General features: G+C 38.5%; 1 protein-coding gene across 1 annotated transcript in view; it reads right to left on the minus strand.

The window, feature by feature from the left end:
• The window catches only part of ABCC4 (ATP binding cassette subfamily C member 4 (PEL blood group)), a 159753-nt gene that overhangs the window by 23521 nt on the left and 114678 nt on the right, over nt 1–21554 (minus strand). Inside the window, exons 27-29 of the mRNA XM_060769490.2 lie at nt 11474–11563; nt 10804–10976; nt 8478–8583 (exon numbers count right to left, since the gene is read on the minus strand). Of these exons, the coding sequence (XP_060625473.2) occupies nt 8478–8583; nt 10804–10976; nt 11474–11563 (369 nt within the window). The remainder of the gene's footprint in view (nt 1–8477; nt 8584–10803; nt 10977–11473; nt 11564–21554) is intronic.

Here is a 21554-nt window from a genome sequence, read left to right on the forward strand (position 1 = left end):
GCAGGCTGGTTGGGTGGTAATTTCCTGAAATGTTTTAACTGGAGTTAGTTATGTCTCTGTCCTTTTGTGAACAGAATACTGTGTTCGGGGACAGTTCTTTCCAATGTTCGATCCTCTCGATATTTTGCACTTCAACCAATAAAAACCATAATCACCATGCATTCTGTGGGTAAAAGGCTAGAACATCCGGAGAACCAAAAGAGGAATCCACTATCTGAGGATATATGTTTTAAGATTATTCGTTTCATGAACAGCTATTTCAAATTTTAACTTTTTCATTCACTTTGTTGACAGTTGTTCTAGCACATTAGGAAAGTGTAAGGTGGAAATGTTGAATGTGCCCATTAGGACTATTTAGATTGTGTATCTGTGCAGGGGATGAAGAAATTTGTCAATATTGCTTTGTTGCTGCAAGACTAATAATAGCCAAAACTTGGAAAGGGGGAAAAGAGATATATATTTAAGACTGGAGAGATAAATTAGTATATTCTACCCAAATGGCCAAGCTGACAAATAATGACGAGGAAATAATGAAGAATTTGCAAACAAATGGAGGCTGGCACTTGGGTATTTGGAAAAGAAGACAAAGGTAAGCTTGAAGATTGCCATAAAAGGGATTCAGTGAAAGAAGATATATGAGTAGTTCCTGATTAGTTGTGTGATCCTTTTTTGAGGGGCTTCGGAAGTCATGGGGTGGGGTTCATGGGTGGGGGGATAGAGGATTGAGAAATGTTAAGGTATAATTAATTGTACAGCCAAGTCAGATTGTTTATATATATTTAACGAGCATTGACTGTACATCCTTTTGTAAATCTTTTCCCTATTTTTTCTTTTCTTTTCTTTATTTGTTTCCTATTTACACTACAAAACAATAAAAATATTTTTTTAAAAAAAAGAAATGTTGAATGTAAGTACAAAAACCCCCTTAAATAATAGATAACTATTTCAATTTAAGCAAAGTAATACCCTAGGTCTATTGATTGTATGTTGCTATTTTTTATTTCATTTCCCAAAACGGTAGTACATATAAAAGTCAATGATTACTAGTTAACAACCAAGGTATCTTACTCACTGTATTAACTTTTATCTAAATTGCTACAATCACATTGTTTTAATTGTATGGTCCCACCTTTCTCTGCTTGGTTTATACTCTTCCTCCTGTCACCCTTCATATTTTGCCTTTACGCATTCCTTGCTCTTCTACTTAGAACAACAACAATACGCACAAATGATGGTAGTTTCACCACTGGTGAACCCCAGCTGAGGGTCATAACCCAGAGAGATCAACACTTTTCATTTATTATAGATCCTGCTTGTCTTCTTTGAACACATTTGTAATTACAGACTTGGTTATTCATCTCATGAATAAACTTTTCAACACCATGAGATGTGAGTAGTACCAATTAGGTGGCTTGTTCTGGTGAAGGCAAACTCAATCCAGGCATCCCACTGAAACTCTAGCATGACTTTCTTGAGGGAGATCTTTTTGTGGTGCCAATTTGTCTGTGAGGCGTGGTGTAAACCTGGCAAAGGGAGTAATCAATCCTAATACATTCCCAGCTAGAAACCAACCATGACCCCTTGGGAAACCACTACTCCATTTCTGGGTCAGGTGATGGAATCTGCAGATGGCAATGCAATGTGTTTTCTCCTGGCCTCTCTCATTTAGAAAGTGGTTGCAGAGCTGTATGTTTGAGTAAACCACTAAGGAAGTTTCTTGCATATTGAAGTTGGCACGTCAGCAAAAAGAGTGCTGTGTACAAAAGGCCTGGTGTGGCCCCTATGCGAACTGAGCCTGCATAGGCAATTGTGCCCCCCCCCCCCACAATCTTTTGCAAAGCCAAAGGTTTAATCATAGACACAATGAAGGGAAATGTTTCCTTGAAAGGGAAAAGGTCAAAACACACTACAAATCAGTACAAGGCTCAAGCCACATAAAGAGGGGTGTCAAACTTATTTTCACCAAGGGCCACCTTAGCCTTATGGTTGCCTTCAATGGACCAGTTGTAAGTGTAAAACTGTATAAATGTAAAAATTGCCCTGGCATTGAAAGCCTCTTGAGGCACATAGAATAACTTGGCGGGCCAAATTTGGCCAGTGGGCCTTGCGAGTGGCACAAATTATAAATATACAGTAGTATAAATATAGATATAAATACAGCATATGCGCTTCCTCAAAATCTGAACATGTTTTAAGCTCCTTCTAGAGAGTATGAGGGACCTTTTCACACAGGCTTAATTTTGGTGGCATCAACGGGTTTTTCTCACTTTTGCCATGGAGCCCTCTGGCCCCCACCACACACAGTAAAAGTATAATATAAACCTTTATTTATATGCCATCCTTTCTCTGTGAAGGGACTTAGGGTGGTGTACTTCTGGAGTGGCTCTGTGGCAAAAAAAACCCTGCTGCCACCGAAAAATTGCCAGCAATGCACGACAGGAAGCGTCCCATCTTTTCCTAAGGAAATATGGATTGAGCTGGTTTACAGAGGCTTCCTCCCATGTGATGAGATGGGGGAAAGCCGGGACTGTGCGACAAGTCCCCACACCCTCTGGGCGGGTGCCACCAGGATACTCTGCGATCCTGGCCGCATGTGTGAAGAGGTCCAAGGTCAACTCAAGAAGTTTTTTTAGTCTGAGAAAAATATATCCAGCTATTATTATGATTATTAATTTATATCCTATTTTTTTCTCTCCTAAAGGAGACTCAAAGTGGAGAACAACTATAAACAGTAAGACTCTTGGATTACTTGTGGCAAGCAAGATTATGTGTCCAGAGGGACATAAATACCCCAAAGGCACCAAGTCCAATTTGATCTTTGAAGCTAAGCAGGTCAGTACCGTTTGGGAGACCACCAACAAACACCAAGTGCTGTAAGCTATGTTTCAGAGGAACGAATTGGTAAAACCATCTCTAAGTATTCCTTTTCTTAGAAAGCCTTATGAAATGAATGTGAATTAAGAAACATTTATGTGAGCAAGTTAAATGTTTTAGATATTTAAAAAGTGAGACAACATTTGTAAAACAGGAAGTAGATCTTGGAAGCTAAGCGAGGCTAACCCTGTTTAGTACTTGTATGAACACCATGTGCTGTAGATAATATTCCAGTGGAAGGAGATGGCAAAATCACTGCTAAAGATTCCTTGCCTTTTTTTAAAAAAACCCTATGAAATTTCTTGGGGTCACCATACATTGATAGATAACTTAAGTCAAAGAAACATACACAGAGAGAAGTATATAGGGCCACCTTGTAGCTCTTTCCATGGCTTCCTGGCCTATGGCAATAATGGGTCATGACAAATATATGAGGATATAGAAGGGCTCACCAATGCAGGTGCTGACTACTACAGGGTCCTTTTTTCCTTCTTACTCCTGGAAACATTTATATTCAAGGGGTATAATGGTCATGCATGCTCATTCTATTACCAGTAGTCTTAATGTCAAAATACGTTATTTTTTTCTAAACAAAATGGGGGTTGTTTTGTTTGTTCATAATTTGGTAGAGAAACAAACTTCATTTAGCTCCTTTAGCCAATTAGAAGCATTTTGAATGTAAACCTGTGCTTTTATACCACTCAACTCCACCCTTGCCTATATTAAAGAGCCCAAACACAATAGAATAACAAAATATAATATCCAACCCCCCTTCTACAAATTTCCTTTTTTAAAATTCTGGTTTATTATTTAACTTCATTGTTAGGCAAACTCAATCTTAACAGGTAAGTAGTTATCATACAGAACAACATTAGCAGAGCTTTAGGATTGTTAGATGGGGATGCTTAGATGACATGACTTTAATGGGACTTTTCTAATTCCAGATTCATAGGTGCACAATTATTTTCCTACCTGGCAGGGATGTTGTGCAGTTTAATTAATTGTTTGCAATAAGCTTTGAGATTCCCAGATGAAAGGCATTGTATAAGAGCAACAAGTATCATTACTCACTGATGTGATTGTCTTAAGACAGTATCACCTTACACAATACAGATCCTCTCAACGATTTCAAGTCGTTTGAAGTTTGATAAGCATATTTATAATTAAAAGAAAGATATTGTGTAGATACTCTCCTTAAGGCGTGACTGGGATTGAGAAACCAGAAGTATGACTTTGGAGGAGAGAATAAACCAGAATTAAACAGCTCCTAAGGCCATTTTTGTCTGCAGTTGTGTAAAGCACATTCTTCTCTTCCTTTTGTTCTTTCAAGAAGGTTCCTCTCATTAGGTAAAATAAAACCTGATGAAATATGTAGGTGAGTTGTCGCTGTGATTCAGGTTCACTCAGAGAACACACATACACACACATACACTAACTTTATCATTTATCTTTATAAAAATTGGCTTGTGGCATTCTCAAGAGAGAGAGAAAGAGAAACCGTTTAGTTTCCCCTTACATTCCTTTCAGCCCGGATGCAAAAATACTAAAATAATTGCATCTGTTTCACGTGGAGGGTGTAGTAAAGCACCTTTGTTTCTTGTATTTTTGTAATCAGTTCACTCTTGTATGATTTTGCTTGCTTGCTTGCTTTTTCCTGCTTAAAAGCAGTTTTAGACTGATATCTATATTTTTTCTAGGTTTTCTTTGCTTGATGTTTTTCACTGTAATAAGCCATTTAAATTCAAAAACATTTTATGTCTTACATATATAAGGACTTTGCTGTTTTAGTATTTTCAGTACCATACATTAATGTAGAAGGGATCATATTGATCACTAACATCACATTATTATTATTATTATTATTATTATTATTATTATTATTATTACCCCGCTTTATCTCCCCCAAAGGGGACTCAAAGCGGCTTAACATAAAAACACCACAATAGCCATTTAGAATTACAAATATACGAACATTAAAAGAGGATTAAATATAAATAGTATTTTTAAAATCCCAGTTAAAAATCATTAAAACGAATTCAAAGTTAAAAACCACAACACCGCCTGAATTGATCTTAAGTGCCTTTAAAAGTCTGGAAGGAAAGCAAGGAGGGGACCATTCTGCCTTCCCTGGGAAAAAGGGAGTTCCAGAATCGAGGGGCGGCCAATGAGAGAGAAAGCTCACTTTCTTGTTCCCACCAATGAAGCCTGAGATGGGTGTGGGACCGAGAGAAGGGCCTCTCCTGAAGGTCTCAGGGCTTGGGCAGCTTCGTATAAGGGGATGCGGTCAGCCAACTAGCCTGAACCTGAACCATCTAGGGCTTTAAAGGTCATAGCCAGCATTTTGAATTGTGCCCAGCAACAGACTGGCAGCTAGTGGAGCTGCCAGTCCGCTCCCTGTAGCCAGCCCCAGTTAGCAACCTGGCCATAGCTCTTTGGACCAGCTGAAGTTTCCAAGCACCCTTCAGAGGCAGCCCCATGTAGAGAGTGTTGCAGTAATCCAGATAGGATGTAACTAAGGCATGGACCACCATGGCCAGATATGACTTCTCAAGGAATGGGTGCAATTGGCATGCAAGTTATAATTGTGCAAAGGTTCTCCCAAACACCACCGACACCTGGGCCACCAGGTTCAATGCCAAGTCCAGGAGGATTATTTATATCCCACTTTTAACTCTCCGGCAGGAGACTCATTCCTCTTAAAGCAAAAAGGTACATCTCTTGCATCGTGGATACTCTGCCTATGAATTTAACGGCCTACCTTTATTCCAAGCAACTCGGGGTAGTTTATCCATTCTTGTTCCCTCCGCTAACTTCTATCCTTGCATACAACTTACCAGGTAACTAAGGCTGCGAGATAGTTTTTCTTCTGTTTCTGAGATGTCAGCTGTAGGGATTAGGACCCATTCTGTTTCTAATCTTTTTTTAAAAAGTAGTATTTCACAAATGTTAATTTTACTGTTCATTTAACACTGATTTAATCTCAGTGTATGTCTATATTTTTCCCTACTTATGCTTTTATGGTAATTGTCTGGGTTTTGTAAGCTGCCTTAAGAGTCCCAGACTGAGAGAAATTTGTGATGTAGATTAATAGAATTATGGAACTGGAATAGGCCACAAACATCGCCCAGTTCAACATCCAGTCATAAAGGCATATGCAATCAAAGTGATGGATGGATTGATGGTGACAACAATGATGCATTTGTTTTTAGCTCTTCCCATGCATGGTTTTAGCTCAGCTGACCAGAACAAACATATTGCATGCCTGTTTTGTTTTTTTGTACTTGCACAAGGAAGCTTTGTGACAAAGAGAGCATTTGAACCATGCTGTTTTCAGCTAGGAGATGTTCTGCTCCGTTTCATTCACAGTAATGGCATATGCAGAGTGTTGGTTTCTATATTTAAAACCCTACGTGATTTGGGTCCAGGTTACCTACACGATCGCCTTCTCTCATACAATGCTCTTTACGACACTGAGGTCCCCTGAGGGGCAGCTACTCCAGTCTGGCAGAATCTGACTGGTGACCGTCACCCAGAGGACCTTTTCAAGACTGTGGCATGACCCGCCTCAAGAGATCAAACAGCTAAATCAGCTGTCAGAATTTAAGAGACAAATGAAGACCTATCTCTTCCAGAAGACCTGCTCACCCAGTTTTGAACTATGAATTTTAAATTCACATTCTATGTCTATTGTGTTTAATAGTTGTTTCATGTATTTTAAAGTATAGCAATATGTTTTAATATATGCTTGGACTGAATGTATTTTATTATGACTATGTATTTTAACAGTGTTGTGCCCTACTTCAAGCCATAAGGAGAGGCAAGTAATAAATCAAAATTATTATGATGATTATTATCATAATCTCCAAAACAACCTGGAAATGTAAGCCATTATAATTCCCATTTTACTGACAGGAAAGGTATTTCACCTGAACATGAGGAAGAACTTCCTAACTCAGCAGTGGAACTCTCTGCCTTGAAATGTGGTGGGGGCTCTTCTATGGAGGCTTTTAAATAGAGGCTGTATGGCCATCTGTTGGGGGTGCTTTGAACGTGATTGTTCTGCTTCTTGACAGGAGGTTGGATTGGATGGCCCATGAGTTCTCTTCCAACTCTACGATTCTATTCTACGAATGTGGCAATCTTTAGGGCAGAACTAGCATGGGGTAATGGTTGAGCTTTGGACTACGACAAGATATGAATCCTGATTTGGTCATAAAAATCCACACTCTCTCAGGCTCAGAGGAAGGTAAATCTTCCTCAAATTGTAACCCCTCACATAAACAGACCTTGTTTTTAGCTCTTCCTATGCATGTTCCCTCTATGCGTTCTTTAAAGAATAGGAAAAATTGTTTTGTTACAGGCCCTGAAGTTCTACCCTCAAATAATCCACAAGTCATACAAATTCTTTAATTGTGGGCCTGTGATCATTGGATTTTGAAAAAATGTGGCTTATTGTGGAAATGAGGATTGGTGAAAAAGCTTCAGTGAAGACATCTCTTCCCCATGATAACACTTTGAGGAGTGAATTCCCCTTCCTACAGGAAGATTTCTCTTATTTCCTGTTGTCTCAGCCCCCTTCCTAACTAGGAGTCATTTGTAAGTCAGATGTTTGTAACTCGGGAACTGCCTGTACTATGTAATTAATAAGGCTAATGGTGGAGGAAGTGTTCTTAAACATTTGAGCTTGAAAAACTTTTGTTGAAAGGTCATAATTAAGAATTAGAAATGGCATACTAATCCCTGAATTACAAAGAGAAACCATGTTCAGTAATTAGAGGACAAATAAGGAAGAAAGGAATTGTCTTGTTTCTTTTTATTTTTTGCCAGTATTTGACTTAAAACAAATACTGGCAATTAGCTGCCACGAAGCAGAAGTCAAAACAGGGAGGTGAATGATGGAAATACAAGGAGTTGCTTTATACCAAGTCTGGCTATTGGCACATCTAGCCGAGAGATTTTACCAATGACTAGCAGTACCCCTCTGGAGTTTCAGGCATGACTCCCCCCCCCCCTCCCCGGCCCCACCCGACAGTGATAATTGAGATCCTTTTAAACTGCTAAGGACTGAAATCTTTTCAGAGTCACACAAAAGCATTCTACAATCGGACCACTACTAACATATGCAGAAATATCATTTGTATGTGTGTGTGTGTGTGTCAAATTTCCCATATTTTATCATATTATGGTCTCCACTGCATAACTAGTCACACCTCAATCTTTGGGTGGCAAAATTGGTATTTTTGTATTCCTCAAATAATAGTCGCAGAGCGGTTTGGGGCTGATTCATAACCACAGTATTTGGCTAGAGTCTGATGTCACAAACCCATTCTCTTCCGATTCCAGAGCAGGTTTGCTAATCTTTTGATACCAATTATGCTTTGGAGGCAGAGAGGGAGACAGGTGATGAATTTGCTAGTAATACATGGATTAATGTTCAAGCAAATGTTTCAATGAATGCATGTACATATAGCGCATTTTCATTAGTATCATCAGTGTCCTTGTGATCTTTCCATTCCATGATATGTCCTTCAAATTAAATGGAAAAACACAAGTTGTCCCCACCTTTTTTTCTGGAATTATCAGGCTTTTCCCATGCTGCTTACCATGATCCGGTCACTGTCAATGATAGTGTTCAGTCTGTGTGCAATCGTCAACACAGTACACTGGGCAAACTTTTCACGGATTGTCTTTTGAATCAGCTCATCCGTTCTGAAATAAACATCAGACATAGATGTGAAAAAAGGACTGCATGGAAAGGAAACAAATCCAGCCACCAGGAAGGTCTTTTTTTTTTCTCTTCAAAAGTCCCAAACACAGAATTTTGTATTCATTGACAGTGGCAATAGGGCACATCCTTCTCTTTGAGAAGATGGGGGGGGGGGGGGGTCACATTAAAAAAAAATGTATGTTACTTTACAGCAAAGCATGGCTGAATCTTACAAGCACCGATTTTCTCTGTCACAGAACCAGAATAGAATATAGAATTTGTGAATGAAAACTGACACACTGAATGTTTGTTGTTAATATGCATTCCATTGGGTATGCAAGCATAATTTTAGAAGCGTCATAAAATACTTCAATTCATTGCAGATTACTGATTTCCACAGAAAACTGTGGAATCAATGCTTATTCTTGCTCATCGTGCATTTATTAGTTACAAACCATGCTGACGTTATCTGTCTGAAGGAAGTGCATTATTTATAAACATGGGTTCAGAAAAGTTTAAATACACACTTGCCCGATCATCTTGGCAGGAAAGACTGAATTCTAGGCTGAATAAACATGCATGGATTTATTCATTTAAGACACTTATTCTCTACCTTTCAATATAGCAGTTGCCCTCGCAACTCTAGAAACAAATTTAAGTAAGCCTTATTCTGTAAATCCCATCTTGGGAGAAATACAGTATATAAATTAAATAAATACATAGAAAGAAAGAGGGGAAGGGAGGGAGGGGACGAGAGGCAAACGTCTATATGTGCAAAGTAGAAGATTACTTTCCTCCTATTTTCCTAATCCTGAGTAGGCTGAGAAGAGAGGGGAAAATCCAGTGTAGGGACCCTTCCACACAACCTATATCCCAGAATATCAAGGCAGGAAATCCCACAATATCTGCTTTGAACTGGGTTATCTGAGTCCACACTCAGATAATGTGAAATTTTCTGCCTTTATATTATGGGATATAGGACTGTGTGGAAAGGCCCTAAGCAGTCAAAGAGCTGCTTAGACTCAATTTTAAGTCATATCTGTCTGATTTGGTCCTATTTCACTGGACAATAGTTTTTATGCAAAGCTTAGAAAAACTTACATTTTTGTTCATTACAATTCTCAGAATTTCCTATCAGGTGTGGCTAGTGACTGTACTAACTAGAAAATTCTGGAAAATGTGGTCAAGAAAAATAATTTCTCTAAGTTCTGGTCCCATCAACCTCAAGGACTAAATGGCCAGCTTCAGAACAGCAGGTTAATCACAGCTACAGCTGCAGTAAATCTTGCCAACCAAAGGGTTGACAGCTAGAAGCCGGGTCAGGGCGGGATACTGACCTTCAGCCCAGTTCCCCACCTCACCTAGTGGATCAAAAACAGCAATGTGAGTAGATGATTAGGAACCACATTAGGCGAGGAAGTATTTTAGTCATGGCGTTTCAGAGGAAACTTTAGGAACAAATAAAGCTCTTCAGTAAGGAGATGGAGCGACAGCATCCCACTGTGGCCGGAACCGAGCACAGCATCCAAAAGATGCCAGATAATGAGCAAAATCCTAAAATATGCCTCTATCTGTTGTCTGTCTTGTCACTGTATAATCAGCATTGAATGTTTGCCGTATATGTGTTCTGTGATCTGCCCTGAGTCCCCTTCAAAGTGAGAAGGACAGAATATAAATATTTTAAATTAAATACATAAATAAATAAATAAATAAATAAATAACTAGCTAGATGTTACATCTGATGCAACAGGTCTTTTTTTCACATTCTTAACACCTTTTAAAACTCCAAATTGTTATCTATCGTTATGTGGAAGCTTGCACTTGTTTTTAAAATTAACAATGATTAATTTCAGTCTAAAAACCTACATAATTTTCACCTTGTCTTAACCCTGATTCAGGCAAACAAGCCAACTTGAGACCTTGGGCAAATTCACATCTTTTTATTCTAAATCTAAAGTTGAAATAAAGCACAGTTTGCTCAGGTTTGCGGATAAAAAGTATTTAGTTGAGACAGAAGTGAAGGCTTTCTCAGGATCAAGACAGAGAAGTGTGGGTGAGTAGGAACGTATGAGCCCAAGGCTAAAGCATAGTTTAGTGCCATGAAAAATCCAGTCATTTACTCAAATTATGCTTACAAAGAACCTTCCATGAATGACCAATAGTGCCGAGGTGGAAGATACAATAATAAGGCTGAGAGTGGGCTATCTGAACCTTGAGTTTACCTTGGATCCACATTTGCCGTTGCTTCATCAATGATCAATATTTTATTCTTCTTCAGAATTGCCCTGGCCAGGCATACCAGCTGTCGCTGACCAACACTAAAATTAGATCCAGATTCTGCAAGCTGGGTTTCCAGTTTGTTAGGCAGTTCTTCTATAGTCTCTTTTAGCTGGACCTGCAGACATACCAATATGTCCAAGTGTAAGTAGACTACTTTTCTTAAATGACATCAATAACAACACGATATTTACCTTGCCTTTTACATTGACTGTTGAAATATGCAAATGATTCCAGTCGTTTCGATTTATAATAGATAGTGGTAATCATGAAGCATGACAAAGATTAACCTAACCGAACATCTACAAACACTGGGGACAATGCTAGGAATTGCAGTGGTCAAGTGTGGCCCCTCCCAAAAGTGGGGAAGAGGGAACAAGAGACAAGTTTGTCCAGATGCCACCACAATGCAACTAATGAAACAAGAAACCAATGCCCTCACAACTTGTGTTAAGCAAAACAAAAGTTACTTTTTTAATTGACAAGGCTAATTGACACTTTGTGGCCCATCTAGGGATGATGGAAAATGGCCCAGGATACTTTGCAGGTGCCCACTATGGATGCAACTGGAAAGAAAGGTGGGGGAGGAAGCCCTGTGTTTGTGAACAAAATTACCTCTTGCAAAGAACTCCATAACTCCTCATCTGTATATTCATCAAAAGGATCCAGGTTTCTCCTCATGGATCCAGTAAAGAGAACGGGCTCCTGAAATACAATGAATTGTCATTCAAAAACGCTTCTGCTTGATCAGGCTTTATAGATTAGATACAAAATAGAAACTCAACTTTGGTAAAAGGATTTCCTTGGATTCAAAATGCGACTTTGGGTAGATCTGCCTGTTCAATAAATACCCACATATTCAAAATCGTATTGCTGTTAAAGTAGAAATACAATAAACAAGCAGAAGGAGTGCCAAACATTTCCTCCCCACCACTTTTCCTCTAGAGCTGACTTTTCTAAATTATTCCTCCTTTTCCCAGGATGTACTGAGTGAGTGTTCGCTTTCCAAATACACATCTAGTACTCTCTGGAAGAAAAAACTTTTAGCAAACAAGCAATAAGCTTCCATTCTCCACAAACTAAACTTTACAAATTGTCCCTATCCAAAGCCATCTTCTCCAGAACCAGCAGACACTGCAATGTTTAGAATCAGCACGCATTTCTATGGAACACATAGTTGTATCTTGAGTGAAATAAAAAAAAATCATAACTATCCTAACTTAGAATATCCAGTTGTATGTGAGATTCTAAGTACCTATGTGTATGAGAGAAAGAATGCAAGTTGGCCATTGAACTTATGTCCTTGACTGGTTTCTTATCTAAGCACCAAAGAATAACAGTAATTACAGGCCTAACCAGCAACCCTTTAACAACAACAAAAATACTTGCATAGTATCCAGTGAAAGCCTATTTTAAAATATCTGCATCAAAAACTACCACTTGAAACCATATTCAGATTAAGCCTCCCTTACCCAAATACTTGGGACCAGATTTTTTCCATTATTTTATCTTCACCATACCTGAAGACCTGGCTGTTCAAAAAAGCTTTTGAGAATGCCTAATTCCTAGTTATCTACGCAACTGTTATGCAGTCTTGCACTTTATCCCATGACCTCTTTCCATGGCTACAGCTTTGCACTTATTCCATTCCTAGTTCAATTGTTTATAGTAGCTTACTGCCATTGGTTTATGAGCACGGTTTTTAATTGAGCGTTAGTTGTTGTTTTATATGTCCCTATGTTTTATTTAATTGTATGTTTATTTTTTTCCATTTTATGTTTTGTTTTTAGGCATCTTGTGCCCGAGTCCCTTCAGGGAGATAGTGGTGGTATACAAAAATAAAGTTGTTGTTGTTATTATCATCATCATCATCATTATCACTTTCTTCATCATTGCTTGTTTATTAAGACAGAATCCCAAGAATCAATTAACAAATTTTGTTAATTCCTACTTTCAACTATTGTTGTTGAAAACTTCTGTGTAAGCCAACCTATTAATAAGTAGGGCAAGTTGGTTTGGCTTTGCTACACTACAGTTTGACCACAAAATGCAAAGTCCCCGTTTTTGTGCCACATAGTACACATTGGCTGGAACAAAAAGAAGTATCCCAATAGCAAACATCAAGAGATTTATTGGGACATTTATTCATCTCAGATGGCTTATGTATGTAAAGAAAAATTATATTTTGTATGTGGATTAAATTTGAAGACATAAACCATACAGGTAACAATGCTATGGAATGTCTACAATGTAGTTCTAATTTTGTGTGGATTTGGCTACAAAATGTGACACTGGTATACTGAAAGATTCCATTCAAGTGCAAGAGGGTTAAACACACCTGTAGTTTTACAGGTATATAATTTCATTTAACTTAAGAAAGCAGCTGAGGGTAGAGTTTCATGGCACAGTCACAATGCATTAAAAACACCGCCTCCTTGTCCAGTCATAAAAATTTATTCCTCCCGGCACAGCTTCCCTTCTAAGACAAAATGTTACATGATGATGACTACTGTTAAGGTAATGGTTTGTATTTTCTTTTTCCATTGCAATTTCCTCTGATCCCACTAATTACATCCCTTGCCCACCCAAGCAGGTGAACAACAAGTTGAGAACCCCCCCCCCCCCCCCACTCTGATCACATGGGCTACAGTTGACAAACTTTTCAACATGAAGACAGATCTGAAGCTTTTAATTTACAATATTTGTAAAGATGATTTTCTTGCCTCTCCTCTAGTATCAAAGGCAACTTCCTTCCTGACACAAATAGAAACTGGGCCAGTATTTTGCCAGGAGAACAACATGGGACTAAAGAGTTAAAATGTCATGATCCCTACTTATAGGGACTGTTATTTAAGACAGATTTGGCACATACTATCAAACTAAACACCATAACACACAACCTGGCCTTTAGATGAATATGCTAGTTGTGAAAAGAAGAATGTTGACTTTTCTGAATGGCTCACTCAGAGACAGCTTTAATGTAATAGTCCAATACAGCTGACAAATATTCCACTATCCCACATGCAGGATCTTTACAATAATTCATGCTGCAAGCTTATGAAATCAGAGAAAGGACGTAGTACAGAGATTAACCACCAACAAGCTTTCAACCTGTGTAGCTGTTTTTATTTTAATGGGCTTGTGTACTAAGCCAAGTTTACAATGCACATCCAAAGCTGTTTGGATAAAGAATACCACTAGTGCAATTTTAATTACAAAACCTGTTGATGATAAGAAATCCAGTAAATCATTTTTTAAAAGACTGAATATTCCTTCCTTTCCAAAAGGCCACATTTTTAAAACAATATTTATTATAATACGCTATTGGATGCAAGTTAGAATTATTGTTGAGATGATTTTTCCATTTCAATCTATTTTTATAGGTCAGCAAAATGGTAAATTTGAATTCATAAAATCTTCATAACTGTTATAAAATTATAACAGCACACATGTACTGCAAAAGCAGATAAGGATAATTTTAATTACCATTTCCGACACAGATTGTTATATTAAATTGCCTGTTTCATGAGAGGAAGTTAATATGCCTAACCTGTAAATAATTGTAAATTACCATCAGGAAACGAGATAATATTGAATCAAAAGACTGATGGAGAGTAAGTAATTCAAGCTTCATATAATCATAAGCAAATAACCAATAAGAAGTTTAAGTAGTATTATTTCTAGTGCATATGGTTATCTCAGAAACAATCATAAGTACAGACCTTAAGTGTAGGCTAAGATTCAATTAAGACATTAGCATCTAAACCATCGTTTGTTGTTTAGGAGCACCTTTGTGGCCTTTATACTCATCTCTCCTTCTCACAGTAGCCATATACAAAGCAGGGGACACCTTACCCTGAAATGACTGGGTGAGGCTCCAACCTGTGCTTAATCACTAGTGCTTCTTCTCCTCTCATACTCTAGTTCTGCACTTCACTTCCCAGTCTTTGCTAAGTATTCACAAACAATGTGTGTGCCACGGACTCCCTTCATTCTCTCCTCACCTCCATTTTCCAGCCTCAAAATAGAAAACTACTGCTTTGAGAGGTTTCTAAGAGCACCAGCTCTCCCATCTTGTATAGGCGAATTTGCCCCCCGCCCCTTTCCACAAAATCAGAAGAGATCTTCCTGCCTTCCTATTGAACATGTAGGGACTACAGTATGTGTTGCAACTCAGGGTAGCTTTCACCTTGCTCCAGACACCACTACACCAAAGCTGTAGGTTTTGTAGTTTATTGAGAAAAAGGCAAAATCAAAACGAAGTATAAGAAATGCAAAAGTTCCATAGGCAGGACAAAGGCTTAAATGCAAAGACAAAGTTCCCAAGATCCAAAGGCAAAAACATGAAGCATAATCCTTTAGCAATGGTCAAACAAGAGTCCATGGAAAACAGTTGAAAACAAGACCCAAATCCCAGACTCAGGAAGCCAGAAGCGTGCTGCTAAAAGATAACGTTAATCCACAGAAGTTTGCATGAGAAGAGCTACATTGGACTGACAGCCTCTGCTTGTCACCTACAAGGCTAAATACCCTTTGCAGATATGAACGCATTGCGTTGAACTTTGGCCCCCTTGGCTTCTCGCTTGCTAGCCAAGCGAGTTCTTCTCTGGAGCCTTCATTGCAGACGATCTTTCCTGCTCATTAATTCATTATCTTCAAGGCTATGTAACCCCTTATCTTGATCCAGCTGGACCGGATCACTGTGGGGAGGAAAAGATGTCTCCACCTGGCCATGTGGGAACTCACTCTCGTTATCAGTCTCACTAACATTCCTTTCCCCTGGGAACTGACTTGCTGTTTCTCCTTCAGCAGCCCCACCGTCAGCCCTGTCTGAAGCATGTACAGAAATCTGTAACCCATCATCCTCCTGTAGGAATTCTGGCTCAGAAAGCCCACAGAGCTCAGCTTCAGACTCAGAGTTAAACTGAGTCACAACAGTATGGCTACTGAAGGATGGAAAAATGATCCCTTGGTACCTGGAGCTTATCAAATTCAAGGTATCAAGAATCAAACCCTCTTTCAAAAAGACAATAAAAACCGAATAGAAAAAAAGTTTTGCTAAGACATGCACAATTATAAACAGCACAGATATAGTATGCGGCAGGGATGACTTGGAAGAGAATTCCACAAACAAAATACTAAGGAAAACATGTTCTAAACCACAGGAAGTTGAGGACCAAAAGCAGCCTTAGAAGATGGCCTCAGATAACAGACATGCTAACATGGCACTCGTCTTCGGTCACAACAAAACACACCCAACAACCTTTATTCGCATACATTAAAAAGATCACAGCCCAGACATGTATAACAAAAGGAAGGCACACATAAAAGAAGGAAAACATGATTAAAATTACTAAATCTTAAGAATAGAACTTGCAACGGTCTTGTAAAATAATGCATCAGAGTTGTTCAGGAGGTATAGCATTTTATAACACTCTTGCCATTGAGAACACTGCAAAAACATGGTATTCCTGTATTTCATCCATATCATATTTGGAGTCATCACATCCGACACTGTTTAGCTAAGCTGACGAGCAAAAGAGCAGCACATTGAATTGCATACACACAAGCACTGTGAAGACATATTTACCAAGTGTTTTTTCTCTGTTGCTTTCTGAACCAACTGAAGTTCTGGACAGTATTTAAATGTAGGTGTACAATACACCACAGGAATCAGTCTAATCAAGTATCTAATCTAGATGTTACTAAAGCAGCTAAATTATGAGGCAAGGATGTTTCTTTCTAGGAAAGGTTGCAGCTGGGAGCTCTTTTTGAAACACAAAAAGAATCAGATCTGACAGATTAGATCTAGCCAGTTCTAAGGTGTGGACTTGATCCTTATTGAAAGAATATGGCCTTTTCACCATCAGGGTGAACGTCACTTCAGCGGCCAATGAAACCACCTATCAATAGCACCTTGACTATGTATTTTCTTTCTTTAACCATCTCCAGACATCTGTTCAGCACCTGTTCACTTTACCATTGGGATTATATGATAGGGCAAAATGGAGATAAATATGCTATGATAAATATGCTCATGCTATTTCACTTCTTATACATACGGAAAATTATTTTTCTTGTTTTATTCTATTTTATTTGTGTTCTGTCTTGCTCCCCACCTGGGAGCTAAGGTGGATAATAATAATAATAAAATAATAATAACAGTAAGACTAAAATAAAGTTTAAAAAACTGATTAAAATCAAAACACAACTCCACATACAAATTATTTCATTAAAATAAAATTCATTTTAAAAGGTGCAAATATAAACAAAACAATATGAACAAAATGTATCAGACACACCATAAGAAAGATGCACTGCAAGCAGCCAATTGCTACATGTTCGTTTAAATGAAAAGGCCTTGCCTGCCAGCAAAAGGAGAGCAAAGAGAAGGCCAGCCATGCCTCTCATGGAAGGAGTTTCACAGTCTGGGAGGAGGTCCTCAGAAACCACAGTTCCCTGTCTTCATCAGATGGGCCTGTGATGGTGATGGCACTGGGAGAAAGCCATCTTGCTAAACGTTTTAGATCATGGCCAACACTTTGAGATGTGCCCAAAACTGAACTGGTAGCCAGTTTTCAACAAAGAAGTTGTATGCTTTCTATAATTGGCCCCAATCCTCTCAGTGCAGGATTTTGAACCCATTGCAATTTCCAAAGGCAGACTGTATTGCAGTGTGCATGAAGGATGCAATCATCATGCCATGTATCCTGGAATGAGGGGAGCTCATGTTCAGATGCCCTCCTGACCACGACAGAAACATAGGCATCCAAGCTCAGGGTTGAATTTCTTAGACTACAAGATTAAGGTACCAGGGGAAATGTTATCCCATCCATCACAGACCAAATCTTTATCCTTTGATCATTCTTTATACTGCCTAGGAGTATCTCTGACTTGTCTGGACAAAGCTTCAATATGTTCATCCTCATCCAGTCCACTGCTGGAAACAGACACCAATTTTAGCATCAAAACAGCCATGAAATAAGATGGAAAGGAGAACTTTTGTTCTAAAATAAAAGGAGTGATGGGGCATCAATACACCATGGTCTTGATCCATTATTAGGAGAATGGGAGTATTTTGCAGATCCCTGCCCTGTTTTTCCACTCCTTTCCCTTTTCAGCATTAACTATGATGCAGCATCGTAACAGAAGCTAATCATAGTTATTACCTTTAACCATGGCTTATAAACCAAGCACTGGGTTTAAGACACTTTTAACATTAGCACTGAAACATATCTATGATCAATGGCACAATGAAACGAGAGGCAAACAATTTCCTTGTGAGAATCAGGAGGGAAAGGCTCGTGCATATGAAGAATCATACCATGTTGATCACATGATTAACATCATCAGCATCTTTCTAGTCCATACATGTAATAGTTCCTTGCTTTTATAACCTCCTGAGAAAGCAGTGGGAAGAGAACAAGAGTCTTTTTGCCTGCAAAGTAATTGTACCCACTAGCTTTCAGACACTTGAATCCCACCAAGGATTTGACTAAAACCATACCTACAACAGGCAAGACAAAAGTAAAAACACTTTTTATTTTGTCAGACTAATTGTATCCCCATAACAGGAAGCCCATTCATCAATAATGCACCTAACAGCAAATGTCTCGAAGTAGAATTAGCTAGCAGGAACATCCTACCCCTCAAACATGTATTTTTCTCCCCCTGAACAGAGATCAGTATTTTACAATGCAACTCCAACCTGAAACAGCCTGGAAAGGGGCTTTCAAAACCCAGCAGCCACTGAATGAACTTATCATCGTCCATTTTCAGGAGAAAAGAACATTGTGCATACACAAAGGCAGAAGAATTTAAGTCCATGTAAAGTCCTCTTCAGATACAAAGAGGTCACCAACTTCACTCAGTAGCACTACTGTGCATTAATGAAGCCTTCAGTGTTCAGAAACAAAGAAGGAGGCTGCATTAGGCTGCAATCCAATTGTATTTATTTGCTAGTAATAGCATACCTGCCTCTTATTCTGTGCTTTCTTTTCTTCAAACGCAGGGGTTGGGAGCAGGAGCAGCGGATAAACCAAAGAGGGCTTTTAGAGAAGTACTTTGCCTGTTAAAACTTTTTAAAAACTATGGCAGGGGTTTTTTTTCCATTTAAAAAACATGGACCAGGGGGAAAAAGGAAAATAACCTCTCTGGAAAAGGTAATTACTGTCTTGCTTTCTAATACAACATAATGTACATAATGTAGGTCCAAACATCATAAAAGATGACCCAATATGCAATGCTTATTTTGCATCATCACATGTATAAAAAGCAGGTGAACAATAAATTGATGAAGTAGTAAGAAGCATGTGTATCCCACTTTTAATTTTTATTCTTCAGGGTAAATATGACATCTAATGCATTACAGGTTATTTTGCTAGTGTTGCTCACTGTGACTGCACACCAGTATCTTAAAAGAGTTGCTGTCTCTGAAGTTTTGTCTAAAATCTGAGTGATTTTTATGTTCTTATCCAAATAAATACTCTGCTTACAATAAAGCATCATTTTTCAAAAATCTTTGGGTGGGGAAAAGGCTACACTTCAATATTAATCACTGGAGGACCAAAATCAACTTAAGATATCTGTGCTGTATAAATAATGTATATAACATAGACATATCTACAGTTAAGACATAGGCTAAAATTCTGCTTCCCCAGTAGAATAGGCTTATTTAATCAATGGAACTTACATAAATATTAACATACCAAATCCCTGTAGATTCTATACACCTACTCAAATTGGGACTAACAACTGGATTGAAACAAAGGATTCCAAAACAATTCACTTCAGAAGACAAATACTTTTCAACAGCAGCAGTTCACAAATGCTCCCAAGGATTTGTTGTCATGATCAAAATAATTCAAACTGCATAGTAAATTATAAATAGACTGGAGCAGTTTCCTTAATGAAAATTACCACTGGAAGGTACTAGCACTGCTCAACACACCTTTCACAATTCCTGGGGGGCGGACGGAGGAGAAGGCTGTGATTATTATACGATGGCAACTATTACGAGGTAAAAAAAAAAACCCATGTGGACTTCACCCGTCTATGTGGCTGCGCCCTCAAAGGAAGCACACAAGCAGGTAGATGATGCTTCACTCACCTGCATGACTACCTGTTGCCAAAGGGGAAAGAGGGCAGACAAGGGGGAGTGAATTCACTTTCCTCCCATCAGCTCTCTTTTTCCTTTTGATGCTGTGAGGCTTGACTTGGCTCCCAGCTGAGTCAAGCCTCACAATGCCAAAATGAGTCGGAGACTTAGTTCACTCACCCAGACAAGTGAGCTATTATATGGGAAGAGGCAAAACTCCATTTTTGTCTTCTCCAAAATGGAGGTGCAACTATTATGCAATGGCGACTATTATGTGATGAAACAGGTAGATTGGATTTCCACTTTGTAATTTGACAATTGTTCCAGTGACTAAGAGCTCCCAGTCTTAGTGCAAATCTTTTCATTTCCTTTTTTGTCAACCAAGCCTTCTGGTCAGGCAATCCATACCAGGGTATTGTGTGCTGTATGGCCATGTTCTAGCAGCATTTTTTCCTGATGTTTCCTATGAAGATGCCAGCCACATATGCAGGTAAAACATTGGAGAAAAATGCAAATAGGCCATACAGCCCAGAAACCACACAACACTCCAGTAATTTCGTCTGTGAAAGCCTTCGACACCACTCCATACTTTTCCTAACAATTCATTGACACTGCTTTCACACTGTTCCTAAACATCCACATTTATTTATTTATTTATTTATTTATTTATTTATTTATTTATTTATTCTATTTCTGCCCTGCCCATATCAGCCCAAAGGCGACTCAAGGCGGTGAACAGTTGGCACAATTTGATGCCATTTCAGATAGAATTTAAACTAAATATTTCCTAGAAAACTAAGGTTTGCAAGTAACATTCTGTGTAGCTTTATACGTCTATACTGACTAATTTAATTATGGAATCACATAACTAGAGTCTTAGAAGGTAGCCTCAAAATCCATTAACTCCTTGTTAAGTCAGGAAATCCACAGAGAAAGCAACCTTGAAAGACAGCCATCCAACCAATCTCTGTCTAAAAATCTCCATAAGAGAGAATCTACTCCACCGTCAAATAGGTCTTACCATAAAGAAGTATTCATGGTATTATGTATTTCAAAAATCTCATTCCTTATATTTACCAATGGATCCCGTTGGTAAAAATAAATAAAAGATGTGGAAAGCTGCCATTTGATGAATGACACAATCACTTGGCAAATAAAATCAAAGGATCTGGTTCACCCCCAAACTCTTTAACTGCATTTGGGACCAACCAGGGAACACATTAATAGTGTGGCCTGTATGTTTTACCCAGCATGATATGTATGTACACAACCCTCAATACATCGCTATAGTTTATACTCATCATTCCACCAGAAGACATCACTTCAACCTCAAAACTAAATTCAATATGCAGTGATAACTAATGACTTTTAAAAAGCTGTTTGGGTATGACAAGAGCGCGCTCTTAAAACAGTCATAATAATTTCATTCTAGTTTCAGTCAGAATTGAGAAGAGAGAGGATTACCATGCGTAAAAAATGAAGACGAAAAACATCACAATGCTATAAAAGATTTCTGGAAAGCTCCCAACAGAGTGCAGAACAAAGATAAAGAAAACATTACATCCCTAAGGTTTCTGGAGTGTGCTGGACCTCTAAAAT

The sequence above is a fragment of the Anolis sagrei genome, chromosome 3 (genome assembly GCF_037176765.1).
Source record: "Anolis sagrei isolate rAnoSag1 chromosome 3, rAnoSag1.mat, whole genome shotgun sequence".
In the NCBI taxonomy this organism is placed as follows: domain Eukaryota; kingdom Metazoa; phylum Chordata; class Lepidosauria; order Squamata; family Dactyloidae; genus Anolis; species Anolis sagrei.